The 18,308-nt window shown below is 50.4% G+C and overlaps 2 protein-coding genes across 2 annotated transcripts in view; both read left to right on the forward strand.

Moving 5' to 3' along the window:
• Positions 1–1,571: 1,571 nt before the first annotated feature.
• On the forward strand, positions 1,572–3,935 carry SDHAF1 (succinate dehydrogenase complex assembly factor 1). Its single transcript, XM_015424118.1, has 2 exons — positions 1,572–1,691; positions 3,619–3,935. Exon 2 carries the CDS (start codon positions 3,659–3,661, stop codon positions 3,905–3,907), a length of 249 nt encoding a protein of 82 aa, XP_015279604.1. The 5' UTR covers positions 1,572–1,691; positions 3,619–3,658; the 3' UTR covers positions 3,908–3,935.
• A 3,883-nt stretch (positions 3,936–7,818) lies between these two features.
• Positions 7,819–18,308, forward strand: part of TMEM160 (transmembrane protein 160) — a 16,327-nt gene continuing 5,837 nt past the window's right edge. The window contains exons 1-2 of the mRNA XM_015424116.1: positions 7,819–8,036; positions 13,272–13,364. Of these exons, the coding sequence (XP_015279602.1) occupies positions 7,844–8,036; positions 13,272–13,364 (286 nt within the window). The 5' untranslated portion in view covers positions 7,819–7,843. The remainder of the gene's footprint in view (positions 8,037–13,271; positions 13,365–18,308) is intronic.

Here is an 18,308-nt window from a genome sequence, read left to right on the forward strand (position 1 = left end):
GGGGGGGGGCTGGAAGGATCAGGGAGGTATTTAAATGCCTCCCCGTGCCTTCCCCAGCCTGTCCAAGGGCCAGCTTGGCCGGGCTCCCCACATCCGAGGGGCGCCCGCGCAAGCCAAGGGAAGGCATGGGGGTGTGGCCTAATATGTTAACGAGCTTCTGCTGTTGGGTGTGACCTATTATGCTAATGAGTCCCTGCTGGGCTTTTTCTACAAAAAAAGCCCTGGGTATATATATTCACTACATGCAACATCAACAATAATCATCAGTTTGTACAATCTAATGGCTACCAGTCAATTTACATCCTTTTTATACAATCAACCCCAACGGGAGTTTCTAGAATTGTACACCCGCTTCTCCTTGCTTGAAAGTTTTCTAAAGGGGGAAGTTTCCTTTTGTGGTTACATTGTTTGCTGCTGGTCCCATTAACCCATTAAGCAGCTGACTTTCATACATGGGAGTGCTAAAGGGATGTAAATTGACTGGTAGCTATTAGATTTTACAAACTGATTATTATTGTTGATATTGCATGTAGTAAATATATACCTGTTGTTTTAGAATATTATAATACACAATGCACTTTATAAGACAGAACATATAGAGCACTTTAACTTATAAAAAAGGTTTTAGCAGTGTATATATTTGTTGTTTGACCCATCTGGAGGTTGGCAACTCTGGCACTGTTGTATTAGTTGACGAATATGCAAGTAGGTCTCAAATTCCTTATGGCCACCGGCAGTGAATCCCAGAGTTTAATTACTGGGTGAGAGAAGATACCCTGACTGTTGCTTGTCTTGAATCTCATTCATCACTTCACTGAGAGCTCCCGTGTTCCCTCTAAGCTGAGTTAGTGTGAGCTAGCTCACAGTTTTTTAGCCTCCAGCTCAGGCATTTTTGTCTTCACTCAGGAAGGGATGGCTCCAGAGCAAAGTAATTGATGCAGTAGCCAAATCGCTGGCTCACCACTTTAATGCCAGTAGCTCACAGAGTAGCATTTCTGCTCACAAGACTCCACAGCTTAGAGCGAGCATTGCCCGTGTTGCAGAGTTATGGGAGAGGAAGAAAAATTCCTCTCCACCCCATGCAGAATTTTGTAAACTTCTATTATGTCCTCGAATGCTGCCACTTTCTGTAGGGGAACAGATCTGGATAGAGATTCAGGTAGGTCGCGGCAGAACAAAGTTCGAGCACCTATCAGACCAAACCAAGTTTAATACTGGGTAGAAGCTTTTGTGTGCAGGCAGGTATCTGCAGAAGCGTGCATGCGCACGAAACCTCCTACCCCAGAATTAAACTTGGTTGGTCTCAAACGTGCCGCTGGACGCAACCCTTGATCCGTCCTCTGGAGACCAGCTGTAATTCCGGGAGATCTCTAGCCAGCACCTGGAGGTTGGCAACCCGACTTGCAACCTGTCCTTCAACGTACCCAAGAACAAGGTTTGGACCCAGGTGCGTCACCCTGCGATCCCCCCAGATCTCCGCCCTCCCTCCGGCCTTCCCAGAGGACTCAGCCACCCCCCCCATAGATGGGTGGTGACTCGGCACTCCGCTCCTCCCCACGTGGCCGCCGGAGCTTTTCCGGGAACGCCCCCTGCTACTAGCGAGCCAATGGGGCGCGGGCAGAGCGCTCCGGAGGTGTGCCAACGTTCGATCGCCCTTTGACGCTCCAGCGGCGCCTTCCGGGCGCAGAAAGGTGAGCGGAGCGCGGGCGGAGAGCCGGGCCGAGGGAGCCGGGAGGTCCCGATCCCGCGTGGTGGTGGTGGGGTCCCTCTGGGCTGAACGTGGAGGCGCGTGGGGTGGCCTGGATTCCCCGTTCACACGCCCGGCCCACCCCGGCCGCTGCACGGGAGGACACGCAGTCCGGGCTCTCCGAGAGCCCCTTTGGGAAAGCCGCGTCTCCAACCAACTCCAACCTCCATGAGCGCTGGCGGGATGGAGAACTGCTTGTGCTGGATCAGGCCAAAAGCCACCAGGCGCAGCTCTCACTGCCGGATGCCTTCAGAAGACGGATGGCCTCGCCCTTTGGTTTGCCCCCCCCCCCCCCCGCTGGTGAGCTTTGTGGTCCCCCGCTGCCCATGGAGGTTCCATGAGCTCCAGATATCCGCTGGACATGTTTTAGTTACTTTATTTATACCCTGCCTTGTTCCCCAGTCCTCTGTTTTATCCTCACAACAGCCCTGTGAGGTAGGTCAGTCTGAGAGGCTGTGACTGACCTTAGGTCATCCAGCAACCTTCCTCCATTCTATCCTCACACCAACCCTGTGAGGAAGGTCAGGCTGAGAGCGTGTGAATTGGCCCAGGCTTCCATGGCAGAGTGGGGGGGGGGTTCATACTTGGGTTTCCCCAGATCTTAGTCCAACAGTTTAACCAGGACACCAGGCTGGCTCCATCAAATGGCTGACAGACCTCTCTGCTGTGAGGGTAAGCCTTGAGATCCTAGGTTCAGATCCTTTGCTTTCTTACGTAAAGGTAAAGGTTCCCCTTGCTCGGAAGCCAGTCGAACCCGACTCTAGGGATGCGGTGCTCATCTCCGTTTCCAAGCCGAAGAGCCGGTGCTGCCCGAAGACGTTTCCGTGGTCATGTGGCCGGCATGACTAGACGCCGAGGTGCACGGAACGCTGGCCCCTTAAGTAGATTGCAAAACGAGAAAGCGCCTGTCTTCTTTAAAATAAATCTTAAAGGCTAACATTTATTTATTTGGACTTATATCCCGCCCTCCCCCACGAGCAGGCTCAGGGCAGGTTCCAACAATATAAATAATAATAATACAGTTAAAACCACTTAAGAACAACACTATAAAATAACACAAACTCCTAAAATACCATGTAAATTCTGATCAGATGTCATAGCGATTAAGACGGAGTTAAGAATCCAGGCCACTGACGGGAGGCCGGCCCAGAGGGAGGGGACATCCGCCACTTCAGCCAAAAGCCCAGTGGAAGAGCTCCGTCTTACAGGGCCTGTGGAATTGTAATAAATCCCGCAAGGCCCTGATCTCACACAGGAGCTCATTCCACCAGGTGGGGGCCAGGGCTGAAAAGGCCCTGGCCCTAGTTGAGACAAGTCTGACGTCCCTAGGGCCGGGGACTACCAAAAGATATTGGTTAGTTAGTAGACCTCAGTGCTCTACTGGGCTCATTGATTTTAACCTCTGGGTTCATGGGCTACAGCAAGGGTTTTGTGTCTGAGTACAGACTCCGTTAAGGAGCTGCGGTGGCTCAAGTGGTTAAGACGCTGAACTGCAGGCTGTGGAAGGTCAGTAGTTCAGCAGTTTGAGACCCGGGTGTGCCACATGACGGTGTGAGCTCCCGTCTCTAGTTCCAGCTCCTGCTAACCTAGCAGTTCAAAAGCAAGAAATTGCAAGTAGATAAATAGGTACCACTTCAGTGGGAAGGTAACAGCGTTCCGTGCGCCTTGGTGTTCAGTCATGCCGGCCACATGACCACGGAAACGTCTTCGGACAGCGCTGGCTCTTCGGCTTGGAAACGGACATGAGCACCGCAACCCTAGAGTCGGACTCGACTGGCTTTCGAGCAAGGGAACCTTTACCTTTTACCTTACAGACTCCGTTAGTCAACCTGTGCCTCCAGGCGTGAGACGTTTCCTTCATTCTATGGCAGCTTCTCTTGGTCTGGGGCCCTTCCCGGCGATTGGCGCTTCATGGCCCGCCACAGCAAGCTCCAGCTGCAAGTCCTGAGCCTGTACCGAAGCTTCCTCCGGGCCGCCGAGGACAAGCCGGGCTTCCTGCCCCGGATTCGGGCCGAGTTCCGGAAACACGCCCAGATCCCCCGGGCGGACGTCATGCACATAGAGTACCTCCTCCGGCGTGGACAGAGGCAGCTGGAGCAGCTCAGAGACGTCCACACCAAGCAGATGGGTGTCTTCATCAAAACGAAACGGGAGGAGTAGAGATGTAAAATTTCCAGAAATTTTGAAGCTCGGGAAAAAACCCATTTTTTTTTTGAGAAAAAACGGAACTTTTTGGAAATATTGAAAAAAAGCTACATTAGCACTTCTTTTTTCTTTTCCAGAATGAAAGTCATTCTGTTACTTTAGGGAAATAAAATATGACTATGCACATTTTGGCTTGGCATGAAATTATCACAACTATCATATTAAAGATATAGTGTACTCAAACAATTCTTACAAACAGAATACCCACCCACATGCAAAAACAAAACTGAAACCTTTTTCTTTTCCTGTGACAATAGCACCTCCTAAAGGAAGAAATGCATCTTGTTCTTGCCTTGGAGAGTTCAATTTGTAACCTAGGACTTGCTCGTCCTCAGTGCACAGAAATTAGATCAGTCTGGTACCATACATATTTTTTAGAAATGATTGGGAAAATATTTGAACACCTTGTCTTAAAATATTTTATTCATCACGTTAAAATAAAACGTTCTGTAATCATTTTTTCCCTTTTTTTCAATTTTTCAGAAAAAAACAAAAAAGGCTATGGGAAAAAACCAGTTTTTCCCCTAATTTTTCTGGGTTTTTTTCTGGGCCTTCACATCTCTAGGGGGAGCAGTGACTCCGGGTCGGGGCCTTATTTAAGGGGGACAAAAACACCTGCCAAGTTTAGAGTTTCTCCGGCCTGCTGCTTTACGGGAGATTCTTCATGGCGATGGATGGCCTGACTCACTGGACAAAAGCCAGAGGACTGCCAAATCCAGCTTTCCTTTGGAGCTGCAGCCAGAGAGCGCTGCCAAGAAGCAGATATCAGCCGGCGTCTCAAGGAGATTGAGGGATACACCTCGAGATTTAATGATTAAAAAAAAACACACCTTACCTTATGGAACTGGCTGTTGAGAATTCTGTTCCGAGACCTCATGCGGAGCCTTGGTTTCCCGTAGCAGGAACGCTACCATGTCCATGTTTGTCTAGAGCCGTAGATGTTTCTGGAGGGCCAAGTACGGCTCCCATGAACCGAAGACTACACAGCTGCAAACAGATGGTGCTTTAAGGCAGAGTTCTTTGAAAAAGTGGAAGCTCCTAATTTGCTGTTAGTGGGAGTTTAAAATAGCAAAATGGGGCACAGGAAGATGTAGCGATGCTGTTTAAACCATACCCTTCTTTTGTCCGTGGACATAACTTTTTGTGCTTTAAGGTAGAGCTCTCTGAAAAAGTGGAAGCTGCTAATTTGCTGTTAGTGGGAGTTCAAAATAGCAAAGTGGGGCACAGGAAGATGTAGCGATGCTGTTTAAACCATAGCCTTCTTTTGTCTGTGGACATAACTTTTAGAGGTTTGAGCCGTCCAGGGGAGTGGCACTTTATATGGTTCATGTTTGTTGGTGAGAACGTATCTTTGAATAAAGGGTTCTTCTAACTGGAATGTAAATACCACATTTTGTGAACCTTTGCTCTGAATAGATTGAGATGGGTCGCCGTGTTGGTCTGTCTGAAGAAGTGAGTAGTGACTCACGAAAGCTCATACTGTGCCACAAATTTTGTGAGTCTTTAAGGTGCTACTACACTCTAGTTTTTTTCTCTGAATGGTACCGCTGTGTCTTTTGAACGAAGGCATGTCAGACTCTTGGTCCATCACTGTCAGTATTGTCTACACAGACTGGCAGTGGTTCTCCAGGGTCTCAAGTAGAGGTCTTTCACATCACCTACTGCCCGATCCTTTTAACTGGAGATGCCAGGGATCGAACCTTTTGGGACCCCCTGTATGCAAAGCAGAGGCTCTTCCACTGAGCCACAGCCTGTCCTTGTAAGTGGCTTGATTGTGCTTTCCCCCAAATAGTACATCCTTAAATGTGGAGGCAGCATTTTCAGCACAGGGAGGCGAGGGATAGAACAAAAGCAATTCCAGTTTTCCATTTAAAATAATACATTCCAGCTCTGCACACCTCACAGGGTGTCTGTTGTGGGGAGGGGAAGGGAAAGGAGTTTGTAAGCCGCTCTGAAACACCTTTGGGTAGTGAAGGGCGGGGTATAAATCCAATCCTTCTTCTGTATGACCAGCTTTCCCCCACTGCTAGGGCTTCACCATACACGTATGAGACAGATCACGAGGACAGCGTCTCAAATGTCCATTTTGAAAAACCACAAGTGCAGAAAAAGAAATCTCACAAACGTGTGTATCTGCAGCGAATTAAATCTATTTGTTTACTTACCTCATTCATAGCCCACCCTTCTCCCCAGGAGGGTCCCAAAGCAGCTTACATCATTCTCATCCACCTCCCTTTTTATCATCACAGCACCCCTGCGAGGTAGGCTAAGCTGAGAATGTGTGACTGGCCCAAAGTTCCCCAGCAAGATTCCAGGGACGAATGGGGATTCGAACCTGGGTCTCCCAGGTCCTAATCTGATACTCTAACCACTACACCACCCTGAGTTTCACCTAGTTATGTTTCCAAATGTTAGTTGTCTTTGGTGTAGCCAGTTTGGTGTAGTGGTTAAGTGCGGTGGACTCTAATCTGGGAAAACTGGGTTTGATTCCCCACTCCACTTGCACCTGCTGGATGACCTTGGGCAAGTCATAGTTCTGTCAGAGCTGTTCTTGAAAAAGAGCTGTTTCTGTCAGAGCTGTCTCAGCCCCACCTACCTCACAGGGTGTCTGTTGTGGAGAGGGGAAGGGAAAGGAGTTTCTAAGCCGCTCTGAGGCTCCCTTGGGTAGTGAAGGGTGGGGTATAAATCCAATCTCTCTCTCTCTCTCTCTCTCTTATAAAATGATATCCTCAGGTTGTTATGTAAAGCATCTACATTATTTTCAGTCCAATGCCATGATAAGTTTCCCATTGCCACCGTTTTAAAGACTGAGGGATATTTCTGCTGCTATACTGGACTTTCATCCCCCTTAGTGGCTATTTCCGCTCCTTCTCTGCTTGTTTCGTTGCTTTAAAGAAAGATTCTTCCGTTTGTTTTGCTAGATTTTATTTGGGGTTTTATTTAACCAGAAAAACTGCTTATAATTCTTATTTATCGTTACATTAAATACAATAAACGTTTATACAAATGTTGAACCGATACTCAAGTCGCAAAACCTCAATCCAGGACACTGCAGATTTGGAACATTTGATCCTAATAGTGTGGCACTTAAAGGAGTTTACAATATTATAATCCATCACATTTTAATTTGAGGGCACAGTGAGGATTCGAACTCGGGAGTCCTTGGTTCTGGGCTCACAGTAGCCACTGTACCAGATTGGCTCTCAGAATCATAAGAACATAAGAGAAGCCAATGTTGGATCAGGCCAATGACCCATCTAGTCCAACACTCTGTCACACAGTGGCCAAAAATACCAGGGGCCATCAGGAGGTCCAGCAGTGGGGCCAGGACACTAGAAGCCCTGTTGTCCCCCCCCTCCAGGACCAAGAATACAGAGCATCACCTGCCCCAACCTAAGAATTCCTATCTATACCTTGTGGCTAATCGAAAATTACTTTAAGAACAACAGATAAGGCCTTTGCTGCCATTGACTTGCACGCAGTCAATTGGTGCGTCTGCCCCTTTAAAAGCGCATATTACTTCTCTCCACTGAAAGAGGAAGTCAGTCTGGTGCCGTCCTATGAATTCCCCTCATCTCTATGGCTGCATCCTGCGAGACAGGCGCTCTAACCACAATCAGCCAATGGGGTACTCGAAATAAGGGTAGGCGGGACAAAAGAAAACTACACTTATCCTCATATCCAGACACGAGCGCAAGCCCCGGTCTTACTCCAGAGCGACAACCGCCTCGCCCAATCGCTGAGGCAACCGTAGCCTCTTTCTCCGCAAAAGGGCGGCCCGCTTCAGGTGTGACAGCCCGGGCAGCCAATGGGCGCTAAGCCCCGCCCTGCTCGGCCCGGCCCCTCTCTGAGGCGGTCTCCACACACCGGCGCTTCTCCTGCGACGCCGCCATGGTGCTGAGCGGCGGCTGGTGGGGCCGGGCTGTGGCGCGGGCGAGAGGGGCAGGCGGCTTCCTGAGGGGGGAGGCCTGGCCCTGGAGGGCGAGGGCGGCCAGGTACAGCTCGGGGCGAGGGCCGGGACCGCCGGCCGTGAGCGAGCTGGACAAGGCGGACGCCTGGCTCCTCAGGAAGGCTCACGAGACCGGTGAGGGGGCGGGGCCAGAGCGAGGGGGCGGGGCCGGGCGTGAAGGGTGGGCTAGAGTGCTGCGAGGGGGCGGGGCTTGGGGAACGTTGGGCGTACCCGGGAAGGGTGCCCTCGAATGGCATTCTGGGAAGGGAAGGCGGCTTTGACTTTTGGAAGCCTGTGGTTGCCGTTGCCAGCCTCCAGGTGGGGCCTGGAGACCTCCCGCTTTCACCACTGATCTCCAGCTGACAGAGACCGGCTCCCCTGGAGACAACGGCTGCTTTGAAGGGTGGGCTTTATGGCATTGTAAAATGCTGAGGCCCCTCTCCCTCCCGGATCCACCCCCAAAGTCTCCAGGTATTTTCCAACCCAGACCTGGCAACCCTACCCAAGAGTGGTGTAGTGGTTAGGGCACTGGACTGAGGCCTGGGTTCGAATGCAGAGTCTGGACCGAGGCCTGGGTTCGAGTGCAGAGTCTGGACCGACGCCTGGGTTCGAGTGCAGAGTCTGGACTAAGTCCCGGGTTCGAGTGCAGAGTCTGGACCGAGGCCTGGGTTCGAATGCAGAGTCTGGACTGAGGCCTGGGTTCGAGTGCAGAGTCTGGACTGAGGCCTGGGTTCGAATGCAGAGTCTGGACCGAGGCCTGAGTTCAAATGTGCAGCCACCCAATATATGAGTTGGCTGAGCAAGACCCACACAAGCAGTCTCTCTCTTAGCTCCTTGTAGGAAGGGTGACTTAGTGAGACAGCATGGTGTAGTGGCTAGAGCAGTGGTGGCGAACCTATGGCACGGGTGCCAGAGGTGGCACTCAGAGCCCTCTCTGCGGGCACGCGTGCCCTCGCCCCAGCCAGGCCCAGACCATCATTAAAGTGTCGAATTCTCTGCCAAATAATTTTAAGTAAATGAAAGCATTTGGGATTGCTTTCCTTACTTTGTTTGGATCATCTTAAGTTAATGTATGAGTTGTTTCTTCTCAAGTAAAACCTCAGTATTCATGTTAAATGGCCGTGTTGGCACTTTGCGATAAATAAGTGGGTTTTGGGTCACAGTTTGGGCACTCGGTCTCTAAAAGGTTCGCCATCACTGGGCTAGAGTGTCAAGACTAGGATCTGGTAGACCCAGGTTTGAATCCCTGCCCTGCCATGGAAGCGTGTGGGATGACGTTGGGCCAGTCACACACAGTCTAGCCTACCTCACAAGGTTATTTTGATGTTAGGAGGAGAGGGGAACGATGTAAGCTGCTTTGGGTCCCCTTTGGAGAGAAAGGCAGGGTATAAATGAAGGGGGGAGAAAGGCAGGTTATAAAATAAATAAAGGGGCGTTCTTTTCTCCTCTGGAATAAATAAATAATTGTGGAATGAAAAGTGTAATAGGTGGGTAAATAGTTCCCCCCCTCCTTAGGGTAATCCCTCTTGGTGTGTGTTTATATGAAGAAGAAGAAGAGGAGATTGGATTTATACCCTGCCCTTCTCTACCCAAAGGAGTCTCTGAATGGCTTACAAACTCCTTTCCCTCCCCCTCCCCACAACAGACACCCTGTGTGAGGTAGGTGGGGCTGAGAGAGCTCTTTCCAGAACTGCCTTTGAGAGAACATCTCTGAGAGAACTTGTGACTGACCCAAGGTCACACCAGCAGCTGCATGTGGAGGAGTGGGGAATCAAACCCAGTTCTCCCAGATTGGACTCCCCACACTTTAACCACTACACCAAACTGGCTTTCTTCAGAACATTTTTATGTGCGAAGAAGTCCCCCCACCCGCCCAAAATAAGCATCTGGTTCAGATATGGACTTCGCTAGGATAAAGTTATGAAGCAGATACCCCCTCTGGCCTTGTGGGTATCTTATACGCTGCCGGCTGAGCCTGTGTACAGCCAGTCGGTGTGGTGTGGTGGTTTAGAGTGTTAGACTAGGAGCTGGGTTCCGATCCTCACACTGCAGCAAAGCTCACTGGATGGCCTCCTGGGCTGATCATGTTCAGTCTAGGCTTCCTCACAGGGCTGTTGTGAGGCTAAAATGCGGAAGGAAGAACACAACCCTGAGCTCCTGAGAGTGGGATAAAAATTGTACTGGACAGACTAAACTGATCACAAAAACAGTTAATTTTGTGTTAAATCAGTTGGGGGGAATTAGACAGTGTGCAACCACACAGTGTGCGACTGCAATAAAAAAGGCGAACGCTATGCTGGGGATTATTAGGAAGGGAATTGAAAACAAATCAGCCAGTATCATAATGCCCCTGTATAAATCGATGGTGCAACCTCATTTGGAGTACTGTGTGCAGTTCTGGTCACCACCAATGTTCCCTCTAAACTGTGGAGTCTTGTGAGCAAAAATTCTACTTTGTGAGCTACTGACATTAAAGTTGTGAGCGAGCGATTTGGCTACTGCATACAGTGGTTTGCTTTGGAGTCATCCTTCCTGAGCAAAGACAAAAATGTGTGAGCTGGAGGCTAAAAAACTGTGAGCTAGCTCACACTAACTCAGCTTAGAGGGAACACTGGTCACCACACCTCAAAAAGGACATTACAGCATTGGAAAAAGTGCAGAAAAGGGCAACTAGAATTATAAAAGGGTTGGGACACTTTCCCTGTGAAGAAAGGTTAAAGCACTTAGGGCTCTTTAGCTTGGAGAAATGTCGACTGAGGGGTGACATGGTCGAGGTTTATAAGATTATGCATGGGATAGAGCAGGTGGAGAAAGAAGTACTTTTCTCCCTTTCTCACAATACAAGAACTTGTGGGCACGCCATGAAATTGCTAAGCAGTCGGGTGAGAACGGATAAAAGGAAGTACTTCTTCACCCAAAGAGTGATGAACACATGGGATACACTGCCACAGGAGGTGGCGGCAGCTACAAGCATGGGCGGCTTCAAGAGGGAATTAGATAAGCATCTGGAGCAGGGGTCCATCGGTGGCGAATAGCCACAAGGTATAGCTAGGGGCTCTGGGGCAAGTGATGCTCTGTCTTCTTGGTGCTTGGGGGGGGGCAACAGTGGGAGGGCTTCTAATGTCCTGGCCCCACTGCTGGACCTCCCGATGGCACCAGGTATTTTTGGCCACTGTGTGACAGAGTGTTGGACTAGATGGGCCTTTGGTCTGATCCAACATTGGCGTCTCTTATGTTCTTAGCATCTGTTTTTTTTAGTAACTTTGCAAGCTGCCTCTCTGGAGAGTTTCCTGAGGCAGGAACCTTCCCCCCCCCCCCCCCCCCGCCCATAATCTGGGAGAACTGGGTTAGATTCCCCACTCCTCCACTTTATTACTATTATTTATTCAACTTTTATCCTGCCCTTCCGCCGAAGCGGCTTTATTAATCACAGCATTAATGAAACCAACATAGATAAAACATCAGTCTGGGACTAAGAACTTCCACAGAAATAACAACCAAGACCCTGCCACGGGTGCCTGATAGGTAGTCATTTCCCCTCAATGTGTGGCCTGAGTGAGGTAGTGTAATTAAAAATTGTACTGTGTAAACCGCTCAGAGCCCTTCAGGGGTTGAGCGGTCTAGAAATCAAAAGTATAAATAAATAAATAAAACAACTTTACATAAATACAATAAATATAAGTAAAAGCGGCTCGGTAAATCATTACAACTAGACATCGACCACATTGTTAACTACCTATACAGAGTACATGTCTTGGCAGGTCGGCAAGTTTTTCCTCCTAGAGTCGGATTTGACTGGCTTTTGAGCAATTTATTTATTTATTCATTCAACTTTTATCCCACCCTTCTGCTGAAGTGGCTCAGGGCGGCTCACATTAAACATTAATAAAACTGACATAGATAAAACATTAATCCATAAAACAACTTACATAAATACAATAAATATAAGTAAAAGCGGTTCGGTAAATCATTACGACTGGACCTCGACCACATTGCTAACTACCTGTACAGAGTGCATGCCTTGGTGGGTTGGCAGGCTTGGCTGGCATACCGTCGCTCTCACTGGTATGCCTGGTGGAAAAGCTCCGTCTTCACGGCCCTGCGGAATTGCTGGAGATCTCGCAGGGTCCTGACCTCACTAGGAAGCTTGTTCCAATATGCTGGTGCAGCTAGCGAAAGTGCTCTAGACCTAGTTGTTGTCAGCCTGGCCTCTTTAGGGCCAGGAAGGGTCAGGCGATGTTGCATCCCAGATCTCAGTGCTCTCTGGGGAACATACGGGGAAAGGCGGTCCCTCAGGTAGACAGGTCCCTGACCATATAGGGCTTTAAAGGTCAAAAACAGCACCTTGAAGCGGATCCGGAATGCTATTGGCAGCCAGTGCAACGCCTTTAGCACAGGCTGGATGTGCTCCCGCATTGGGAGGCCCATCAGCAGCCTGGCCGCTGCGTTTTGCACCAGCTGCAGCTTCCGAAGTTGCCCCCAAGGGCAGCCCCATGTAGAGAGTATTGCAGTAGTCCAACCTCGAGGTGACCATAGCATGGATCACTGATGCCAGATCTTTGCGCTCGAGAAAGGGAACCAACTGCCTAATCAGCCAAAGATGCTACTTCCACTTGCACCTGGCTGGATGACCTTAGGCAAGCCGTAGTTCTGATAAGAGCTGTTGTTGAAAAAGAGCCGTTTCTGTTAAGAGTTCTCTCAGCCCCATCTACCTCACAGGGTGTCTGTTGTGGGGAGGGAAAGGGAAAGGAGTTTGTAAGCCGCTCTGAGACACCTTTGGGTAGTGAAGGGCGGGGTATACATCCAATCTCTTCTCCTCTTCTTCCTCCTCCTCCAGCTCCTATCACCATTCTGAAGAAGTAGGCTTTTCAGTTTCCTGGCTTTTGTTTCCTCCTCAGATTCTTGGTCAATTGCACTCGCTTGGAGACTCATTAGCTCTGCCTCCTTAACACAGAGACTGGTTCTGCCTTCAGTATGTAATTTCCCAAGTGTGGGCACAGATAGTGTAAATCTTTGATTGATTGAGGTTGTGGGGTAGCCACGCTGTCTCAGTGCAGAACCCCCCCCCCCCCAAACAAAAAAAAGCCAGGGAAATTGCCTTTTATTAAGACGTGTTCCGGGTTGTTTTGGTTGGCGTGTTAACAAAATGCATTCCTTGGCTTTTCGTTTTGGGGTTGAGAATCGCGATCTGCTGTTTCTTGGCGAGGATATCTCGTTGCATCCCACGGAACCGAGTCCCACATGGTCTCACTTCCTGGGATATACATCCCTGCACAGGAAGTCCCTCCGGGTGACTGCGGTTCATAAAATCACAGCGGGTTAAATTAGGTTTTTTTCCTCCCCCCTCCCCCTGTTCTTGCTTCTCTTCAGGGTTTCTTTCTTGGTTTCGGAATGGCTTGCTGGCTACCGGCGTCGGCGTGATTTCTTATGTGCAGAGCGACATGGGACGTGAAGCTGCGTACGGTAGGTAAAGCAACAATAATTATGGGATGGCGAGATGTTAACAGAAGAGGGAGGACTTGGCCGCAGCGAGAGAGGCAAATGTTAGTGTTATAGGAGTTCAGTTTCCAAGAAGGAGATTCCCCCCCCCAACTCTTTGCTGAGGCAGGGTCCAACCCAGGGCACAACGAATGTTTTGTGAGTTTGCAGGTCATTTCTTAGTTCAGCCAGGGCCTCGGTACGTGGCGTTAGGCCTCAGCTTCTTCCTCAGCAATATGGTGGTAACACTGTGACCAGGGGTCATTTCGTAGAAAAAGAGGTGCAGGAGCTCATTAGCATAACTCATCAGCATAACTTATTTGCATATGCCACACCCCCTGACATCACCGGAAGTGTGTCAGAAGGCAACACCCACCACTCCGGCTCCGCTGGACTGTTTTGGATTGCTAGCTATGGGGGTGGGGGGGATGTGCAGATCTGTCCTTGCAGAGGAGGGAGAGCTTGTACCTGAATAAAACTTGGTCTTAAAGGTGCCACTGGACTGTTTTGGACCGGGGGGCGGGGCTCTGCAACTTACCTGGCTGCTTCTTGCTCTGACTGAGGGCTGCTGGGAGCAGGGGGTGGGGCTTGTTGCATGTGCCCGCCCCCTGGGCTCGTTACTGCTGGAGCTCCGCTCCTGTGCGCTCCTGCAGGAAACGACCCCCGACTGTAACTATCTTTCAGGATTTATTTAAAAAACATTTTGGGGCTGGCCTTTCCCCAGGGAGCCCAACTCGGTTTCAGGATTTATTTAAAAAACATTTTGTGGCTGGCCTTTCCCCAGGGAGCCCAACTCGGGTAGCCGTCACTTAAATCAAAAAACCCGAAGTATTTAAAACCGTTGTCGTACACCGTAATAGCCCAGACTTAAGCAAGTTCCTAAAATGCATACAAAATGCCCTCTGAAATAAGCCCGTTTTTTCAGCTCTGCTATCAGGAAAGGAACTGTTTGTTTCCACATCCAAGGGAGTTGTTGGGTAGTTGTGGGGCAGCTGAGAGAAGGCATGGAACGGAAGAGATAAGGACATAAGAGCCTTGCTGAATCACAGAATCACACACAGTCGGAAGGGTCCCATCCGGGCCATCCAGTCCAACCCCCTGCTCAACGCAGGATCAGCCTAGAGCACCCCAAACAAGTGTTCGTCCAGCCGCTGCTTGAAGACCGCCAGGAAGGGGGAGCTCACCACCTCCCGAGGCAGCCAATTCCACTGCTGCACAACCCTGGGTGTCAAAACGTTTTCCCTAATATCCAGTTGGTATCTTCCACCCTTACTTTAAACCCATTCTTGTGAGTCTTGTGAGCAAAAATGCTACTCTGTGAGCTACTGGCATTAAAGTTGTGAGCGAGCGATTTGGCTGCTGCGTCGATCAGTTTGCTCTGGGGCCCTCCTCCCTGAGCTGAGACAAAAACGTGTGAGCCAGAGGCTAAAAAACGGTGAGCTGGCTCACACTAACCCAGCTTAGAGGGAACACTGCTCTGGAGCCCTCCTTCCTGAGCGAAGGCAAAAAAATGTGCGAGCCGGAGGCTAAAAATCTGTGAGCTCACTCACACGAACTGAGTTTAGAGGGAACATTGCCGTGTGGAAGACCGGTGCTGACGCAGACTTTGTCCTTGGGCTCTGCCCTGTCTGCAGCCGGCCTTTATGTTAAATTTGTAGCAGCTAGTTAGCGGCGACAGTGCCCCCGATGGAGTCGGCCGATGGACTAGAGGATCTCGGAAGGAGTGACCCTGGCGTCTCCAGTCGTGTCACGTTCCGCGAACGGCCTCCAGCGGGGCTTATCTTATCGCTCTCAGAAGTCAGACAGGGATGGTTTCGGCTCCCGGGTTTTCATAATCACCTTGGACACGCTCCGGCAAAGAGGTGGAGAACGAGCAAACCTTACTTGCTCCCTCTAGCTATGGAATCCTGTGAGCAAAAATTCTACTTTGTGAGCTACTGGCATTAAAGAAGAAGAGATTGGATTTATACCCCGCCCTTCACTACCGAAAGGTGTCTCAGAGCGGCTGACAAACTCCTTCCCCTTCCCCTCCCCACAACAGACACCCTGTGAGGTCGTTGGGGCTGAGAGAGCTCTTGACAGAAACTGCTCTTTTTCAAGGACAGATCTTATCAGAACTATGGCTTGCCCAAGGTCATCCAGCCAGGTGCAAGTGGAGGAGTGGGGAATCAAACCCGGTTCTCCCAGATTAGAGTCTGCGCACTTATCCACTACACCGAACTGGCTCACATTAAAGTTGTGAGCAGGCGATTTGGCGGCTGCATAAGTGAGTTTGCTCTGGAGCCCTCCTTCCTGGGCTAAGGCAAAAATGGGTGAGCCGGAGGCTAAAAACCTGTGAGCTAGCTCACACTAACTCAGCTTAGAGGGAGCACGGCTTGTAACTCCCCCTCCCCAACCCTTGACATTTGGAGGATTGGGACCTTTCAGGCTGCGGCGACATGATTACTTCACCTGCATTGCGACATATGTGTGTGTGTGTAAACAGGCCTGAAAAAGAGGAAGCGAGTAATAACGGCAGCAGGGGCAGGTTCTTGAAAGGGAACTGTGGAGAAGAAGAAGAGGAGGAGGAAGAGATTGGATTTATACTCTGCCCTTTACTTGGGGTCTCTTTGGGGGTTTTCAAACAGAGGCTGGATGGCCGTCTGACAGCAGTGCCGATTCTGCAAACTTAGGCAGATCACGAGAAGGGAGGGTCTGCATCTGTGCTCAGTTCTCGCGGCCCTTTCTCACACGCCCAGGGAAATGCCATTCACCACTTTGGGGTCAGGATACAGTGTTTCCTCTAAGCTGAGTGAGTGTGAGCCAGCTCACAGTTTCTTTAGCCTCCGGCGCACGGATGTCTGTCTCCGCTTGGGAAGGAGGGCTCCAGCGCAAACCGATTTATGCAGCGGCCGAATCGCCGGCTCACAGCTTGAATGCCAGTCACTCGCAAAGCAGAGTTTTTGCTCACAAGACTCCACAGCTTAGAGGGAGCCTTGGTCAGGAAGCCATTGTTGTCCAGGCCAGTTTGGCCGGGGATCCTGGAGGTTTTTGTAATCTTCTGGGCCTGGAACAGGGGTCATTGGAGGTGTGTGTGTGTGGGGGAGGTATTTGTGAATTTCCCGTATTGTGCAAGGGAGTTGGACTAAATTACCCTGGAGGTCCCTTCCGACTCTATGATTCTCAAAGCGCTTTACCATCTCCTTCCCCTCCCCACAACTGACACCCCGTGAGGGAGGTGGGACTGAGAGACTTTGGGTCAGCTGGGTGACTTTGGGTCAGTCACAAGTTCTCTCAGAGTCAACCAGTGGGCTGCATGTGGAGGAGAAGAGGGGGAACCAAACCCAGTTCTCCCAGATTGGGGTCTGCGCAGATTAGAGTCCAGGCGCTTTCAAGTATGGAAATGGGGGGGGGACACAAAATTCATTGCACCCCGAACGCCCCGTGAAATAAAACGTGTGTGTGTGGGGGGGGCGCACGGAGCGGCTCTGGGTAAGACGTACTGATCAAGGCAGAGGCACCCCTCTCCCCATGGGCAGAGGAAGGTTCCGCCACGGCGATGCCATGCCGTGTGCTGAGCAAGCTGGCATTTCCCTCTTCCTGTTAACAAGAAGGAACAAAAACGTCTTTGGGGTTCGGGAAAAGCCTGCGCTGGGAAGTTTCAGAGGGGGAACTGTATTGGTCTGCCGTGGAACAGTTGGATTTAAGTCCAGTAGCCCTTTATGAGGCCTGCAAGATTCCCAGGGTGGAAGCCTCCCTTCGTTAGACACGGGCAGAGTAGAAAAGGAGATCCGAGTCCTTGTATCCTAGTCAGAAGGTGGGAGAGAGAGAGAGAGAGAGATTGGATTTATACCCCGCCCTTCACTACCCAAAGGTGTCTCAGAGCGGCTTACAAACTCCTTTCCCTTCCCCTCCCCACAACAGACACCCTGTGAGGTGGGTGGGGCTGAGAGAACTCTGACACAAACTGCTCTTTTTCAAGGACAGCTGTGCCAGAGCTTGTGACTGACCCAAGGTCACATCAGCAGGTGCAAGTGGAGGAGTGGGGAATCAAACCCGGTTCTCCCAGATTAGAGTCCGCACACTTAACCACTACACCAAACTGGTAAAGGATGCTTGTGAAGGAGGCAAAGGTGTACAATGCCAGTTTGGTGTCATGGTTAAGAGCAGCAGGACTCTCATCTGGAAGCGCCGGGTTTGATTCCCCACTTCTCCTCCACATGCAGCCAGCTGGGTGACTTTGGGTCAGTCACAAGTTCTCTCAGAGCTGTTCTCTCAAGGGCAGTTCTCGAGAGAGCTCTCTCGGCCCCGCTGACCTCACAGGGTGTCTGTTGTGGGGAGAGGAAGGGAAAGGAGATTGTAAGCTGCTCTGAGAGTCCGAGTGAAGACCGGGGTATAAATCCAGTTCTTCATTGTCATCGGCTTGATTGGAGCGTGTGTGAGGAGAAATGCTTGGGAGCGGAAAATTAGCATCCTCTGCTAGGAAGTGGCCCTTCCTCATTTATTTGGACTTATCCTCTCCTAGGCACTCCATGAAATTAATGAGCGGTAGACTTAGAACAGAGAAAAAGAAGTCCTTCTTCACCCAAAGAGTGATGAACACACGGAATTTACTGCCGCAGGAAGTGGTGGCGGATACAAGCATGGACGGCTTCAAGAGGGGGACTGGATAAACATATGGAGCAGAGGTCCATCAGTGGCTATTAGCCACAGCATATAGATAGGAACTCACAGGCTGGGGCAGGGGATGCACTGTATTCTTTATGCGTTAGTGGCGGATACAAGCATGGACGGCTTCAAGAGGGGGACTGGATAAACATATGGAGCAGAGGTCCATCAGTGGCTATTAGCCACAAGGTATAAGAAGAAGAGATGAGATTGGATTTATACCCTTCACTCGGAGTCTCAGAGCGGCTTACAGTCTCCTTCCCCTTCCCCTCCCCCTTCCCC

The sequence above is a fragment of the Gekko japonicus genome, unplaced genomic scaffold (assembly GCF_001447785.1).
Source record: "Gekko japonicus isolate JY-2015 unplaced genomic scaffold, Gekko_japonicus_V1.1 scaffold939, whole genome shotgun sequence".
Lineage (NCBI taxonomy): Eukaryota > Metazoa > Chordata > Lepidosauria > Squamata > Gekkonidae > Gekko > Gekko japonicus.

What these genes read in the sequence shown, in the direction of transcription:
- SDHAF1 (XM_015424118.1), top strand. Translation starts at nt 3,659, where the DNA reads ATGGCCCGCCACAGCAAGCTCCAGCTGCAAGTCCTGAGCCTGTACCGA.